Source organism: Cetorhinus maximus, chromosome 1, assembly GCF_964194155.1.
Source record: "Cetorhinus maximus chromosome 1, sCetMax3.hap1.1, whole genome shotgun sequence".
Classification (NCBI taxonomy): domain Eukaryota; kingdom Metazoa; phylum Chordata; class Chondrichthyes; order Lamniformes; family Cetorhinidae; genus Cetorhinus; species Cetorhinus maximus.
Window position 1 is genome coordinate 67,208,766 of NC_135879.1, and position 18,012 is coordinate 67,226,777.

Here is an 18,012-nt window from a genome sequence, read left to right on the forward strand (position 1 = left end):
ACTGAGTGCCAACTGTCTCACGCCCAGGACTGCAGAATAGTTCTATAAGGAGTTCAATGACCTGACCAGAATAAGCAAGGTAATAAATCAAACTCTGTTCCTTACTTCCATGTCCATCATGCTTTCACCCTCTGAAAGCAACACATGTACAACTAACCCTTCACAATGCACTCTGGTTATAGGAAGCAGCCAAACTTGGCATCATACATTATGGCCATCCCCCTAACAATTCTTATATGCATGACTCTAAAATTCCTTCCTTCAATTTAAAAAGCTGATACCCAACATCTCTTACATCACTCTCCCTTGTCATTGGTGCACACTCTTCAACTGCTGGTTTTCCCCGAATCTACACAATCTTGTTGCAGGAAAATTTGATGCATAATGCCTGCAGGACATCTTTAACTGTCTTATGCCCTTATGAGGGGAACCATGGAACTCATGGGGAAGCGCTCAGGTCTTGCTGTGGGAGATGATCATTCCATCAGCACATTGCCAGTAGCTGACTAGTCACTGAATACCAACACTGCCACCCTAGCATCTCTGTGAAGCACAATACAGCCACAAACTTCCACTCTCTTCTTCACCTATTCACAGTCCCTGTCTTCCTTTCCTGCAAATCCACCAGAGCAAGGGGTAGGGAGAGGAAGGACAAAAAAACCTGACTGCCTGTTTATGAACCATGGTGATGAGGAAGATATGGAGGATAATGAAGAAGAAGCAGATGAAGGAGATAAAGTTGGACTCAAGTTCTCACAGACCTGCTCGACGTGAAACCCCCTCAAACACAACAGCAGTATCAAGTTTTCTTATTTCATAGACCTAGAGAAGGACTATGTGGTATTAGTCAGAACGTGATTCACAGAGCATGATGGAGCCAGAGGAATGGTGAATGGGTGAGGATATGACTCTGTCCCAGCTTTTCAAAATGTATTCTTGGGAAGTGAGTGGGTATTGCTGGCAAGGGATTTATTGTCCATGCATAGTTGTCCTGCACTGGTTTGCTATAACTTTCTGGATACTTCAGAGAGCAATAAAGAGACATCCACGTTGGTGCAGGACTGGAGTCACACGTGGACCAGGCCAGCAGGTATCCATTCCTAAATGGCATTTGTGAACCAGTGGGTTTTATGTCAATCTGCCAACCTCATGATCACTTTTACTGATCTCAGCTTTTGATTTCCATTTATATTGTCCAGTGACATAACCACTACGCAACCATATCCACTTATGACTAAGGATGAGGAGAAGGCTGTCTATTACCTTCCAGAAGTGAGACCCAGAACTCACTTGAAAAGGAGATTATTTGAGGAATGTTGCATTTATGTGCATGCTCTGAGATTAGACTCCAAAAACATGCAACATCTGATGGATATAACTCTTAAGTTCTCCTTTGCTATAACATCAGGGAAGGTTTACCTTTGTTACAGGCTCCAGTAGAGCAGTAGGGACCAGTCAGCAAGTCCACCTCCATGGAAACACACACCCTAGCTCAGGGTAAGGGCCTCCAGACCATGCCAACCACAATGTATCCTCTGGGAAATCAGGTTCTGATAGTTATAGTTATATTAGATTATTAGTTATATTATATACCAGCATCTTGCTGATCAGTAAGGACACAAATCCAGGGCCCAGTAGAATAGTGATGGCTGGAACCCACCTGCCTGACCCTGCCAACTCCAAGTACAGCAGCATTTGCTAGACACCAGCTTTCCTCCTCAGAGCAACCACATTAGTTGACATCGCATTGCCCAAGACCAAGCTGTAGAAATAAAGCAGCCAACAGGGATCAGCTAGGAACAAGCTGCTAAGAGATGAAGGTCACAACATTCCTATGATGTTTTTTGTAGAGTACAAATAGCCATCCACCTTGGTTGCGTCTAGGTGAAACACTGGAATAAATGAAAGAAAAGCATTTGTAGCCACTCAGAGGAAGCACAGCCCTAGAAAAATTGACATGTGTTCACTTTCTATGCATCCCCTTTGAAAAGAATTTCCGCAAGGTTTGTCCACATCTCCCACTGTGATTTGGGTGTGAGATTGACGAAACTTCAGGAGAAGTTAACATAACTGGAAGATTGGGAGATCCATATGGAATTTCAGGTCTAAAATATCTAAAATTGCATGAGAATTGTCCGTTTTTACAGATGTTGTCTATTCTTTGAAACATAGCTGAATTTGAACAGTGGATGTATTTTATGTCTTTCTTTCTCTCGATGTGCCGTTATAAATACCAGACAATTACGTCAATCTTTTGTTTCCAAAGGGTGAATTTCCTTGGCAAATAGCAGTTTATGAAGGTAAAAATATGAACTGTGGAGGAGTCTTCATTGGTGGCTGCTGGATTTTGACAGCTGCACATTGTTTAAGGTGTGAAACTGCATTTGCACTAACTATTCATAAGGTACGCCATGTAATAACCCGCTATGTGCAGTGGGATGCTCTTAGAACCATAACGTAACTCCATGCAACATTCCATCTGTGGTCTAAGTTCAACTTTACTTCCTTGCTTTTGCACCATTTGCCTCTAGTAAAAAACTGAGCATTCCCTTGGTCTTTTTAATGGCTGTATTTACTTGTGCAGCTGCCTTTAATGACCTGGGTATCTGCACAGCAAAGTTCTTCTGTTTCTCTGCTTTATTTAAAATCTTACCATTTAAAGTAAGATGGACATTTACAGCACAAAATGAACCCATTTGGGCTATCAGACCTGTGCTATCTTTGCTAGAGTAATCCAAAACTTATCTCACTGCCCCACTCTCTTCCTGTATCAATCACAGGACCACAGAACGGTTATGGTGCAGAAGGAGGCCATCCAGCCCATTGTGACTCAGTACCATTCTCCTGCCATTTCCCTGTAACCCTGTACATTGATTTTATTTAAATAATCATCTAATCCTCTCTTGAATGCCCCGATTGAACCTGCCTCCTCCACACTTCCAGGCATTGCATTCTAGACTCGAACCACTCGCTGTGTGAAAAAGTTTTTTCTCACATCGCATTTGCTTTTTTTGCAAATCACTTTAAACCTGTGCCCTCTCATTCTCGATCCTTTTACGAGTGGGAAGTTTTTCCCTATCTACTCAGTCCCCTCATGATTTTGAACACCCCTATCAAATCTCCTCTTAGCCTTCTCCTCTCCAAGGAGAACAGTCCCGACTTCTCCAATTTATCTTCGTAACTGAAGTTTCTCATCCTGGAACTATTTTTGTAAACCTCTTCTGCACCCTGTCCAATGCATTCACATCCTTCCTAAAGTGTGGTGCCCAGAACTGCACACAATACTCCAGCTGAGGTCTAACCAATGTCCTGTACAAGTTCAGCATAACCTCCTTGATCTTGTACTCTACGCATCTACTAATAAAGCTTATGATACTGTATGTTTTATTAACTGCTCTCTCCACCTGTTCTTGCTACCTTTAATGACTTATGCAGATATACACCGAGGTCCCTCTGCTCCTGCACACCCTTTAGAGTTGTATCCCTTGTTTTATATTATCTCTCCATGTTCTTCCTATCAAAATGAACCACCTCGCACAGTAGCCTCGTGTCTTACTCTGTTTCAAATATTTATCCAGTTTTCCCTGAAAATATAGAATGGTTTCTGTCCTTAATCACTCCCTGTGATTGCTCCAACAAGACTCTGTGTAAAACAAATAATTCTCTAAACCTCTTTCCTCATTCCCTCTGAGCCAATTTTGAAATTTATGTCAACTCTTCATTGATTTCTCAACCAGATTTAATAGCCTTTACTATTTACTGTATTAAACTCTTCACATTTTTAAACAACTCTAATAAATCATCCCTTATTTTCTTTATTTCTAATCCCCTCATCTCAAGTCTCACCTCATAACTATTATTTTACAATCCTGGCATGATCCTGGATAATTTACAGTGTACATTCTCTACAGCTTTAATTTCCTTTCCAGTATGGGACACACAGTGCTGTACTTACGGCCCCTCCTGTCAGTTGGATTTTCCGGTCCCAACGAGGTCACTGGACTTTTGAACAGCTCACCACATTTTCCAGCCCCGTCCCTGTCACAGTGTGTGTGTGTAGTACAGACGTGGAGCCTATATTGACCCTTGGCGTGCATCGCATCCAATTCCCCTCGAAACAACCTATTAATGTTACCTTTGTACAGTTTAAATCAGTGTGCATTGTTAGATATGCAATGGGAAGGCTCGGCCCAATCTGCAGAGGACCTGGGTACAATCAGCTAGCAGTCTTAGTTCCAGTTATTCTGGTGGACCTTCTGCCACAGTTACAGCAGAGTCCACTGAAATACCCATTAATATTGGGTCCCCCACATCTTTCCAGTCTAATTTACTCCTGTTTATTCTAATCCTTTACTTTCAGCTTTCCAAACATCTACTTGGTTGCATTCCCTTTAATTCCGCATGCCTGAACATTGCCTTAATTTCCTTATGTTGCACTTTATCAAATGATTTTACCACGTCCATTTTATTTCCATTAATCTATCTTCCCAGTTATTTCATCAAATAACTCTATAACAACAATAACTTGCATTTGTTAAGTGACTTCAATGTAACAGAACGTTCAAAGGTGCCTAACAGGAATGATACCAGTAAAAACATTTTGACACTGAGAAAAGAAAGAGCAATCAGGATATAAAATTGATATAAGGTTGGCCATGTACAGCTTATCTTTGAGAAATCTCTGCTGACCAGTCACAATTCACTCTTTTATCCTTAATTTCCCTCAGAATTCTCAGAAATAAATTATGTCCCATTGATTTGTCCATTTTAAATTTGATTTTTTTTAAATACTGACTCACTTGAATAGTAAGCTTTGCTAACAGTTCTACATCCATATCTTGCAGTTCTACAATCTCAATATTCACTTCCTCTACAAAAGTTGAGGCAAAGGGGTAGAATTTAGCATGAACTGGGTCTGCACATGTAGGCTCGAGGCCCAATAGAAATTTGTCTTCAGGCCTCATTTGAATTAGACCAACTGAACTCAGAAGCCTACTGTACGTCCTCAAGCAGCTTGCTGGTGAAAATAGATCCTGGGAAGGGCAGGGAAGGTTGTGATGAGGAGCCTGAGCAGAGCCTGTCAATAGTATTCAGGACTGCAATGAAGCTGAGAGAAATGCTCCTGCTTCTCCTTGCTCCACCTGAAGGTAAGAATGTTTTAAGAAACTTATCTTTTTGAGGACTCTGGTTAGGCTGCATTGCAGACCAGGTTAACTTGAACGCAACAAGCCTGTAACTCAGTGCATCCAGGGCAGTCCAGTTTTGGGAAGGAATCCTAGAACAGGCGCAAACTCTTCATTACCTAACAACTGTTTTAGGCAGCTACTAAGGAAACCTGTAAAATAGTCTGACCAACCTGTCAGATGTACTTCAGACATCTTTGGGGCATAGGACATAGTTTCACAAAATTGGTCCGTACAGCACCTATTTTCTGCTTGGGAAATGAAAGCAATGAGATCCAATTTTTAGGCTAAAGTACTTATTTAGTATTTGTACATATCTGGCACAGAACACAAAAGCTGTCCTCTCCTCTGATTTCCACAATCCTAAATGTCTTCTACTGTCTTCCCCTGCACAAATCAACAATTGCTTCCAAATAGGGAGTGACCCATTACTTGTTCCATGTCCTTTTATGTGCAAGATTTGCCTTTAAACGTGAGGCAGTGGGAATTGAGAAATAATAATTTGGCCATGGAAATTCTGGCTGGAATTTAATGGGTTTGGGGATGAGGGGGACAGTTGACTGGGCTGGAGGGGGATGGTGTCGGGATCCTACCACCCTTCCACCTTCGCCTGATTACAGAATCACAGAATTGTTAAAGCACAGAAGGAGGCCATTTGATTCATCATGTCTACACCAGCTCTCCAAGTGAGCAACTCATGAACCCATTGCCATTCCCCCCACCTTCTCCTGGTAACCCTGTACATTCTTCCTTTTCAGATAACTGTCTAATTCCTTTTTGAATGCCTTGATTGAATCTGCCTCCATCACACTCTCAGGCAGTTCCAAACCCTAACCACTGGCTGTGTGAAAACTTTTTTCCTCATATCACTTTTGCTTCTTTTACTAATTACTTTAAATCTGTACCCTCTCATTCTCGATCCTTTCACAAGTGGGAACAGTTTCTCCCTATCTACTCTGTCCAGATCCCTCATGATCTTGAATACCTATATCAAATCCCCTCTTACTCTTCTTTTTGACAAGGAAAACAGTCCTAACTTCTCCAATCTATCTTCATAACTGAAGTTCCTCATCCCGGGAACCATTCTCGTGAACCTTTTCTGCACTCTCTCCAATGCTTTCACATCCATTTTAAGGTGCAGCACCCAGAACTGGAGATAATACTGTAGCTGAGGCTGAACTAGTGACTGAAACAAGTTCAACATAACTTCCTTGCTCTAGTACTCTATGCCTTTATTTATAAAGCCCAGAATATTGTATGCTTTTTTACCCTCAATGACTTATGCATATGTACATCCAGGTCCATCTGCATCTACCTCCCCTTTAGGGTTCTAGCCTTTATTTTATATTGTGTCTCCAAGTTCTCCTATCAAAGTGAATCACTTCATATTTCTCTGCATTGAACTTCATCTGCCACCTATCCACTCTTTCCACAGTCTTGTCTATGTCCTTTTGAAGTTCTTCACTTTACTCCTCACAGTCCGGGGTCTTGAGCGACTCTTAGGCAGGGGGAGGGCAGGATTTCTGCCCCTAGGGTACTAAATCCTGGGGAAGGCCCACTGCTGGCGAGTTAGGTGCCTAATCGGCACTTGATTCTGGGAGGCCTTCACCAATGGAGGCAACGTGAGGTTCCGGCCAGTCCTCCAGCTGGTGGGCGAGACCCCCGCTGCCAACATTAAATTCCGTCCTTTGTCTTTCAAAATATTCCCACCCTGGTCGCTCTATTTCTACATCTGCCAACCTTTTTTCAATTGGTATTCTCTCCAAACTATTGTGCATGCCATAGCTGGATTAGTGTATTAACATTGATACTGGTTATATGGTTTGCTTGAGAAGAATGTAAGTATCATTATGTAGCATGTGTTACGTGATCGTCACTAACGGAATATGGAACTATGGGATTATGGGGGTGAAATTTGTTCACATTGCGCCATTTCTAGTAGCACTGTGCAGGCTGATGTCAATTCCCCAAGGGCAGATTCTGCCACAGGTTGATCCCTGTACAATTTGTGCAGCATCCTTCATTAATATTATTGAAGAATGCCACAAGGGCTGCATATGTAGAAACTAGAGCTTCTGTCCGCACCAGAAAATCGACATTAGTCTCACTACGTGAATGGATTTCCCCCCATATACTTTTCACCAAGGTTTGTCAATGAAAATAAGCTATGTCCCAAATATCATTTACTTTCTAATGATTGGCACTATAATATCTGACAAAATTTGCAATAGGTTGCAGAAATTATTTTTATTCATTTCTTTTGTCCTTATTCCAGGCCTTACCACTTGTCTGACTACATGGTGAGAATTGCAAAGTACAATAAAAGAGATGTTGCAGATAATGAAGAAATTTTACCAGTCGAGAAAATCATTGTCCATCATAACTACAAACCTAAAACATACCAGAATGACATTGCCTTAATAAAAGTGGTTCATGTCTTTAAAGACAAGGAATGCATTCCACTGAGTGATGACGTCCAACCTGTCTGCATCCCCTGGTCTGAGTATCTATTCAGACCCAACAAGACTTGCATAATATCTGGTTGGGGTCAAGCAGCAGGTAAACATACTATTACAGAGTTATGTGTGGAGAGTCTTATACTTTTCTGAAGATTTTACTTTCAAAATAAACATTATAACAGTGCAATTGTTTTAGACCAGGATCTAAAGTACATTTCTGACAAACAAGTAACTCACTCATACTTTTGAAGTTCTAGTTGCAAAATTTATTTCCTATCAATGCTTCTGTTTTGTCTTACATATTTGGGGGATTTTTTGCCCTCTTTTCAAACCCTTGCAGCAATTATCCTCTAACTGACCTCAAGATTTGCATCAATTAGGCTTCATGTCCTGAGAGACATGCGTTAAGTTAAACTTAACTCTAGTGAGTCTTGGTGGACTTTCAGTTTAAACTTTTAATGCTGCTCAAACTACAAGCAAGCAAGGGAAATCAAGGCTTTTGGGCACATATTACCAGAAAAATGTCCATCATAATTTAAATCCCAAAACTTACAAGAAAAAAATATGTCAGAGGTGAGTTTATGATTTTGGTTAATCGTGGATTCCTTAATTGTACCCCTCCCTAGATTGTGCTTTTATCATTTGCTATCCTTTGCCCTTTTTTTAAGCCACCCAGCAAACACATACTCTAACATACATAAACACATACATAATTAAACACACACATAAATGCACAAAAACAGATACCAATAAGTACACACGCATCTGCCTCACACACACACACATGCATGCACACGTGTACATGTGCTCTAATGCCTGCAAGCACTCACACTCATCCTAACAAACACACAAACATATTCTAACACATACACACACACAAAACACATACACATGCGCACACACGCACGCACACACCCTCCATAAGCCAGTTTCCCACAGACAGCAAGTTATAAATAGACAGGATAATGTCCCCTGCCCTTTCTCCCCCAAACTGCTGGCTCTCACAATCTTACATTTAACTCTCTGCAGAAACTCCCACATTAAAAGAAACCCAGCTTACTTCCAGGACCACAAGGTGGCATTTTAAGTCAAAAAATGGATGTGTCTGGATTAGGTGGGATGTTAAAAATCTCAAACCAAAATCCAATCTACCTCAAGCCCAGTCTCTTGAGGTTTTAATGGAGGTGGGACAGAGGATGAGCTACCAACCTGCTCCCAGGAGTAAATATTTTAATGAGGTGATGTGTCTCAACGACAGCAACAACTTGCTTTTATATAGTAGATTTAATGATCCCCTCTTTCTGGCCATTCCAATCTTTCACCAACATTTCTGAGTCCAGAACTAGGGGGCACTGTTTTAAAATTAGAGGTTGCCCTTTTAGGACAGAGATGAGATTTTTTTCTCTCATAGGGTTGTGTGACTTTGGAACTCTCTGCTTCAGAAGGTGGTGGAAACGGGGTTAATGTTTTTAAGGCAAAGGTAGATAGATTCTTATATATATATATAAAAGCAAAGAACTGCGGATGCTGGAAATCCAAAACAAAAACAGAAATACTTGGAAAAACTCAGCAGGTCTGGCAGCATCTGTGGAGAGGAACACAGTTGACGTTTCGAGTCCTCATGACCCTTCAACAGAACTAAGTAAAAATAGGAAAGGGGTGAAATATAAGCTGGTTTAAGGGTGGGGGGTGTTGGGACAAGAAGAGCTAGGTAAAGGGCCAGTGATAGGTGGAGATAACCAAAAGATGTCACAGACAAAAGGACAAAGAGGTGTTGAAGGTGGTGATATTATCTAAAGGAATGTGCTAATTAAGGGTAGAAAGCAGGACAAACAAGGTACAGATAGCCCTAGTGGGGGTGGGGTGGGGTGAAGGAATCTAAAAAGGCTAAAAGGTAGAGATAAAACAATGGATGGAAATACATTTAAAAATAATAGAAATAGGTGAGAAAAGAAAAATCTATATAAATTATTGGAAAAAACAAAAAGGAGGGGGAAAAAACGGATCATGAATCCATCCCCACCCCCTTTCCGTTTTTCCCCCTCCTTTTTGTTTTTTCCAATAATTTATATAGATTTTTCTTTTCCCACCTATTTCTATTATTTTTAAATGTATTTCCATCCATTGTTTTATCTCTACCTTTTAGCCTTTTTAATATTCCTTCACCCCCACTAGGGCTATCTGTACCTTGCCTGTCCTGCTTTCTACCCTTAATTAGCACATTCCTTTAGATAATATCACCACCTTCAACACCTCTTTGTCCTTTTGTCTGTGACATCTTCTGGTTATCTCCACCTATCACTGCCCTTTACCTAGCTCTTCTTGTCCCAACACCACTCCCCCCCCCACCTTAAACCAGCTTATATTTCACCCCTTTCCTATTTTTACTTAGTTCTGTTGAAGGGTCATGAGGACTTGAAACGTCAGCTGTGCTCTTCTCCACAGATGCTGCCAGACCTGCTGAGTTTTTCCAGGTATTTCTGTTTTTGTGTAGATAGATTCTTGTTAGGTAAGGGAATCAAAGGTTATCTGGGGTAGATGGGAATGTGGAATTCAAAACACAAACAGATCAGCCATGATCTTATTGAATGGCGGAGTAGGCTCAAGGGGCCAAATAGCCTACTCCTGCTCCAATTTCATTGTTTGTATGTTCAAATTGTTTCACAGGAGTGATTACCAAACAAAATTTGACACCAAGCCACATAAAGAGATAATAAGACAAGTAACCCAGTGCTTGGTCCATGTGGTAGGTTTTAATGAACTTCTGAAAGAAGGAGAGAAAAGTGGCCAGGCAAGTTTAAAGAGGGAATTCCAGAGTTTGTGGTCTAGGCAGTGTAGCCATGGCTGCCAATGGTGAAGTGAAGAAAATCAAGATGGGGTGGAGCAGAATTAGAGGAGTGCAGAGATCTTGGAGGATTACAGGACAGGGGGATATTACAGAAATAGATAGGTGCACAGCCATGGAAGGATTTGAAAACAAGGATAAGAATTTTAAAATTGAACTATTAATAGAATGGAAACCAATGTAGGTTAGCGAACACAGGGGTGATGGGTAAACAGGATTTGGTCCGAGTTAGGGATGCAGCCAACAGAGTTTATGGATGGGAAGCCGGCAGGAGAGTATTGGAATAGACAACTCTGGAGGTTACAAAGGCATGGATGAGGGTTTCAGTAGCAGTTGAGCTGAGGCAGGGTGAAGATGGGCAATGTGCTGTAAGTTGAAGCAGGCAGTCTTGGGTTGGAGGTTGAAGATGATATGCAGACAGAAGCTCAGCTCAGGGCCAAATATAATGCCAAGGTTGTGAAATGTCTAGTTTAGCCTTGGTCCATGACCAGGAAGAGGGATTCCATTGTTAAGAGAACAAAGAAGTAATTTATTGCTAGGCTTCTGCCAATATTATTTTGCATCTAGCCTCTTGATAGAAGCTAGTTCTTGATAGCTCGACCAAGATTGGAGGATTTCCATTTGGAAGATTATGGGAAAGATCTCTGGGGAAATCCTAATAATTTTGAATGCGTCTGTAAGAAACTGAATTACATATAAAATTAACCAAATTGATTACATAATTCTTCAAAATTCTACAAAACCCATTTTAAATGGTAAAAGCAAAATACCGCGATTGCTGGAAATCTGAAACAAAAACAGAAAATCTAGAAAAACTCAGCAGGTCTAGCAACATATGTAGAGAGAGAAACAGAGTTAACTTTTTGAGAGCTCTGAAGAAGGGTCATACGGATTCAAAAAGTCAACTCTGTTTCTCTCTCCACAGATGCTACTAGACCTGCTGAGCTTTTCCAGCATTTTCTGTTTTTGTTCCATTTTAAATGGCATTGCTAATATGCAAGTTTCTAGCTGGAAGAATAGTTAATCAACTTAGCTGCACAAATGACAGCATTAAATAGGTGGTGTTACATTAAAGTGTGCTGTAGTCACTTACTTGCATTATTGTATTTCTAGGTGATAAAGTAAGCCTTTTACGCTGGGCTAATGTTGATATTTTTGAAAACTGTTCAGCTATTTACAAGTCTGATTTTTCGGAAGGAATGGAATGTGCAGGTAAGGTTAAAACATTGATCTCAATCATGAAAAATCCGGTCCTCCTCTTAGGAACATAAAGGGTTCAACAATCCACAAGCTTTTATAAGAGATCTTGGGGCAATAGTGGACCAAGTGGTAACAGATTTTGGGATGGGATCTGGATCTGCTATGCCTCATTGATGTACGCCAGTAATTTTGCTGAAAATCAGTGTGGATGTTTCTTGCAACTGCCCTCTTCAGCAATTATATCACTGGTAGGGTTTACATTACCTTCTGGAATCCTGGCTGCCTCCATTGTCCCCCAGCTCAATCATCACACACCAGCACAAAGCAGGGGTGAGTTGCTTGTCAGGACCGCCTTCCTGGCTAATGTAAAGTCCACACTATTCGAAAGACCTGTTTCTTTACAGCAGTAAATCACAAAGTCATCAGCTGTCAGAAAGTTACTGTGCTGTTTCTTTTTCTGACGAGCACCTTTGTACTGCTCTCCCAGCTCCTCCTCCACCATTTCTTTTCCACCGCCTCGTGTGCAACCTAGCTATGCCACTACTGAAGCGGACGTCTGCATACTTTAACATAAAAATCATACAGTCAGAGAATGGTTACAGCACAAAAGGAGGCCATTCGGTCTGAAGTGTCCGTGCTGGCTTTCTGCAAGAGTAACTCAGCTAGTTCCACTTCCTGCCCTTTCCCGCTAGCCCTGCAAATTGTTTTCTTCAGATAATTATCCAATTCTCTTTTAAAAGCCAAAATTGAATCTGCCTCCACCATATTCCCAGGCGGTGTAGTCCACACCTTAACCACTCACTGTGTATAAAAGTTTTTCCTCATGTCACCTTTGGTTCTTTTGTCATTTATCTTAAATCAGTATCCTCGACTCTTCCACCAATGGAATCAATTTCTCACTATTTGTTCTGTCCCGGCCCTTTATGATTTTGACCACCTCTACCAAATCTCCTCTTAGCCTTCTCTTATCGAAGGAGAACAACCCCAGCTCCTCAAATCTACCCACATAATTCAAATCCTTCAGAAACCATTCTCATAAATCTACCCTGCATACCTTCACATTCTTCCCAAAGTTCAGTGCCCAGAATAGGACACAATACTCCAGTTGAGGCCAAACTAGTGTTTTATAACCGTTCACCATAGCTTCCTTGCTTTTGTAATTTAAGCCTCTATTCATAAAGCCCAGGATCCTGTGCGGAGAATTTTCTCCCTGTCAGGGGTGTTATGCGGGAGCAGGCATGGGTGTGCGCGCAGCTGATCGCCTTCCGCGATCAGCTGTGTGCCGCCATTTTATGTGGGCGGGCCAATTAAGGCCCGCCCAGCATGATGCGAGCCCAGAAGCGCTGAGCACTCCCTGAGTGGGCGGGGGTGTTGCTTGAGTTGGGGCCTGCGTTCTTTCACGCATGCGCGCGAAGGAGTACAGAAATCTCCCTGAGGCACAGAGCTGCCTCAGGGAGATTACTTCAAGTTTAAAAAATTTTATTAAAGGAAGAAAAAATTTTTAGGGCATGTACCCTCATGTGAAACTGTCACATGAGCTGGGACATGCCTATGAATTTTATGAAAAATTTTTTCAAACCTTTAAAAACCTTCATGAAACCCCATCCTGCCCATGGATGAGATTCCATGAAATATGCCTGCCCGCCAACCTTAAGGTTGGACGGGCAGCTCAGTTTATTGTTTTAATTGATAGTTAACTGGCCTTAATAGGCCTTTGATAGTTTGGTGGGCGTGCAGCCGACTCAGGTGCACACCTGCCGAACTGAAAATCTGAATGACGCACGATGATGTCGGAACGCACACCTGACGTCACCGCGTGTCATTTTACACCTCGGCGAGCCGAAGATTCTGCCCTGTATGACCACCCTTCTCAACCTGTCCTGCCACCTTCAATTATTTTTGCACATATTCTCCCGGATGTTTAATTATATCTTTTATTAAATTAAAAGCAAAATACCCCAGATGCTGGAAATCTGAAATAGAAACAGAAACTGCCGGAAAAACGCAATGGGTCTGGCAGCATCTGTGGAGAGTGAAACAGCTAACATTTTGACTCTAATGATGCTTCTTCGGAACTGGAGGGGGAGATAGAAATATGATAGGTTTTATGCTGTTGGCAAAGTGGGGAGGGGCAGGTGGAACAAAATAGAAGATCAGGGATTGGTTACTGGGCAGGCGAGATTAAATGATTAAAGATTAAAGATGTCATGGAACACAAGACAAATGGAGTTGTAATGATAGTATTAAAGACTCAAGCTTTGGTCCAGTGTAGGTGTTAATAGCGGAATAAAGGTCAGCGCTATCTGAAAGCAACATAGCAGTATGTGTTAATAGTGGGAAAAGGGTCAGCGCCATTTGAAAGCAAAAACATGAGAACAAGATATAGGTTCTGGAAAAAAATTCAAAATGGAGGACAGAGTTCCTTATCTGAAGTTGTTAAACTCAATGCTGAGTCCGGAAGGCTGTAAAGGTTGCCACTGATCATCAGGTAAACAAATATTTGAAATGATGTCTGGAGATCTCAGAATTTGGCAAATATTGATCCATCCTTTCTCATCATCCTGACACCCAAGTCTTGAATGCTATCAGTCAAAGCCCGCACTTTGGAGATTATGACTTTTCTCCAGGCCTCTGTATTCTGTGGGATGTAAGCAGGGATTTCTGTAGTTGTCATTTGCTGTGGAGTGCATTGGAGTAGCCATCTCTGATGTTGTCATAATGAATGACACTGGATTCTGGCATTATCCCTGTCGTCTGCTGCATATTTTTAGAGCGATGTTTCCACACTTTCACATAAATAGATGCTCTGCCATCATTTATTTGTCTTTTCTTTGCAAGACCCCTCAGACCATTGTTTAAATGATCTTCAGATGAGGGCTGACATTTCCTTACCTTCTGTTTAACATCCTTCTTCACTTGCACAACCTGTTCTTCTGGCTTCCACGTATGTTAACAGCACCCAGAATCCACTCTTAATCTGTATTCCGCTGATTGACTCTATCTGGTCTAGTGAATGCTGGTGTGGCTGAATTTCTGTAGGCTGGCCATACTGTTGAGAATCCTACTATTGGGCTGGCATTTCTCTCTGCTTCTACGCTTCTTCCAGTTCTGGAGAAGGCCAGGAAATGCAATGAGCTTTGTGCTGGCAGCTGTTTCCTTACTGTTCTGTTCACATAACAGAGTAGGAGCGTCAGAAAACAGATTTTATTTATCATTAAACCTTAGCACTTGTCCTGTACAAGTCAACTGTGGGTGCAGAACCTTCCTTTCCATTATTTCCTCAGCTGATTGGCTCAGTTGCCTCCTCCTCCAGCTAGGTTATTGAACGTATGGCTGTTTTCCTTTTTCCTGTAGAATGCTGTTGACTTTGTAATTTGTTTAGCTATGGCGATTTGTTTGCCCCTATCCCCACTTTAACATCTTTACCAAGTGAGTTGATGTTGCAAATTTTAAAGACTTAGCTTAATCTTTATTGTGCCAGACCACTTTCCTGATAAACTCAAAAGATTTGCTGAGTCATTTTAGGGCCAGGGAACCAGCGTAGAATGGCCCTTCCACAGCTCTACCAATTCCATAAGATGTCCTTTTTTTGGGATGAATGGGTGCTTGCAAAGGTGATTCTGGGGTACCATTGAATGATGGGAGGATAGGGTATTGGGGGAACATGTTTGGTAAGGTAGCTGCAGAAATATTATTTCCTCTGGTGGGGGAATTTAGAACAAGGGGGCATAATCTTAAAATTGGGTATAGGCTTTTAGGAGTGAAATCAGGAAGCATCTTTTCACATCTCTAAAGGTTTGTAGATATTGGGATAGCTGAAATGGTCAACATTGAGGTCAATAGATTTGTGCTACATGAGCTGTTCAAGGGATACAGTGCAATGCTGTGCATTGAGAGTGCAAGTACTGATCAGATATGATCTGACTGAATGATGGAACAAGCTTGGGATTGAATGAACCACCCTGCTCTTATGAAACTCCCATTTAGGACTCGGAATTGACACATCTGGGTCCCGCTGGAGTTTCTGGATGTTCCTCTGTACTCTTGTTGGAATTACAGTGAAAGTCTGATGAAAATGATTTCATTCTACAAATACTTACTGCTTTTAGAACTTTTAAAATATGTATAATATGTATCAGGGAACAACATACATCCGAATTGTGTTGTGTAAATTTTCAGATGCTAAATACAGAATGGGCCCTATAATTCCTCATGACCTTCTGCCATAAGCCCAATGATAAAGTAGAGGAAATCCCTAACAAATAGCAGAGGTCCAATGTCACTAAACTCATTGTGGAAGACCAAGCGATCCTGCAGAATTTCCAGAACCATGGAATTATACAACACAGAAAAAGACCATTTGGCTGATCGAGCATGCCCTAGCTCTCCGAAAGAGCTACTTACATATTTGCAAAATATATATTTTTTCCAATACTTTCCAAATTAACTTAGAATGCTTAAATTAATTTCAAAGTTGTAATTTTTAATTTTGCATTGAATTCCTCCTGCCATTCCTAAAGTTATTCAACGAAGTGATACAGATGTTCCTAATATGAGCACTAAAAAGATTAAGTTATTTTTATTATTTGTTAAAAATAATCAGCCAAATGAAAGCAAATTTGAATCTGTATCAGTGATTATTTCAAATTTGAAGATATCTTCCTAATATTCATACTTCTTTTCTTGGCCAGGAAAAATAGATGGAACAGTCGATGCTTGCAAAGGTGATTCTGGCGGTCCATTAGTCTGTTCTGATGAAAGAAATAAAGCCTACGTGTGGGGTTTAGTTAGCTGGGGTGAAGATTGTGGAACATATGGATATCCTGGTGTGTACACAAAGGTGTCTCATTACTTTGAATGGATTAGCAGCCATACTGGTAGAGCTCTTATTAGCAAGTACAATGCCTGAATGTTCAAAGTCTTCTTCATTTGTACCAACACCTAAATTTTGCAGAAAATGCATACTTTATAACTCACACTTTCATTAGAGAGGTTTTAAAAATGATAACATAATTACATTCAATATACAAATACAATTACAACCAATCATCCTGTGTTATCAGGAAAAATGTGGTAAACAACAATGATCAGAATTAAAAAGAGTTAGATACTGATGTGTTGCTTAATAACCCTTTGTACTAACAATAAAGACATGCTTCATGACATCAAAACCATCATTTTATCAATTATTTTACAAGGAACTGTCACTATTAAGTTTTAAATATTTAAAAAGCTAGGGAAGGAGAAACATCATCAGATCAAGAGAAGGCCAAAGGGTTCCACCAGAAATCCAAGTGAGGGTTCCCTAAAAGGTCTCCAGGTTGAACCAAGATAAAGATAAACTAGCAAGAAACATGCTGCCTACTCCACCTGCAGCATGTTCCAAATTGCTGGTTGTAGTAACTGTGGGTATAGCCTCTCCTGCTGTCTATCAGGGATCATCTGATGTTCTGAGAGGCCCTGACCAATGAGCCCTAAGCGCAGGCAATCCAGGAGGTGGGGCTTCCTAATGAGAGTCCTGGTCGAGTATGTAGCATCTGAAAAGCTCTCTGTAATAAAGTTTCTGTTCCTTGTTGAAACCTGTCCACTCCGTCAAGTCATTACATTTGGCGACGAGGATGGGATAGCTCTGACGCTGCATCTTGCCTGGTTACCGTGAGTACATCGAATCTTAAGTAAAAGAAAAGACTACCCACCAGTCATGCTACTCTTCAGCAGAATTGATCCTTATGATATGACAATGGAAGTCTGGAGCTAGTATGTAGAGCACCTCAGGTTTTATTTCATAGTGAATGAAATTACCGTGAATGAAAAGCAGAAAGCCACCCTTTTGAGCATATGTGACAGTAAAACATACAATCTCATTCATAACCTGATGGCCCCGAGTGCGCCCGATTCTAAGTCCTATAATGAATTAGTGGACTTCGTGAAAAAGTACTTCCAGCCAAAGCCATCTGTAATAATGCAGCGTTTTAAATTTAATTCCAGAGTTAGGGCTCTGGGAGAGTCCATCGCAACCTATATAGTGAACCTTAAACAGTTGACAGAACACCGCAATTTCGGGGACACACTAAATGATATGCTGCAGGACCGATTAGTTTGTGGAGTTCACAACGACACCGTACAGCACCGTTTAGTCACTGATGTCAACATCAACTTTAAGCACGCCCTAGAAATCTCCTTCACCATGGAAAGTGCTGCGAGAGATTCACAGGCTTTGCAACACGTACAACATGGTGCTAATCTTCGGCGGGAACCTATAGCTGAGCGTGGTGCGAAAATCTGACCCACAGCATTGAAGCGAGATGCAATGTCCACTGTAAGA

The 18,012-nt window shown here is 41.2% G+C and overlaps 1 protein-coding gene across 1 annotated transcript in view; it reads left to right on the forward strand.

Annotated features, from left to right (window-relative positions):
• LOC144680590 (complement factor I-like) overlaps window positions 1–16,858 on the forward strand; it is a 94,919-nt gene extending 78,061 nt beyond the window's left edge. Inside the window, exons 10-13 of the mRNA XM_078541750.1 lie at window positions 2,267–2,370; window positions 7,459–7,742; window positions 11,601–11,699; window positions 16,379–16,858. Of these exons, the coding sequence (XP_078397876.1) occupies window positions 2,267–2,370; window positions 7,459–7,742; window positions 11,601–11,699; window positions 16,379–16,596 (705 nt within the window). The 3' untranslated portion in view covers window positions 16,597–16,858. The remainder of the gene's footprint in view (window positions 1–2,266; window positions 2,371–7,458; window positions 7,743–11,600; window positions 11,700–16,378) is intronic.
• Window positions 16,859–18,012: the final 1,154 nt, after the last annotated feature.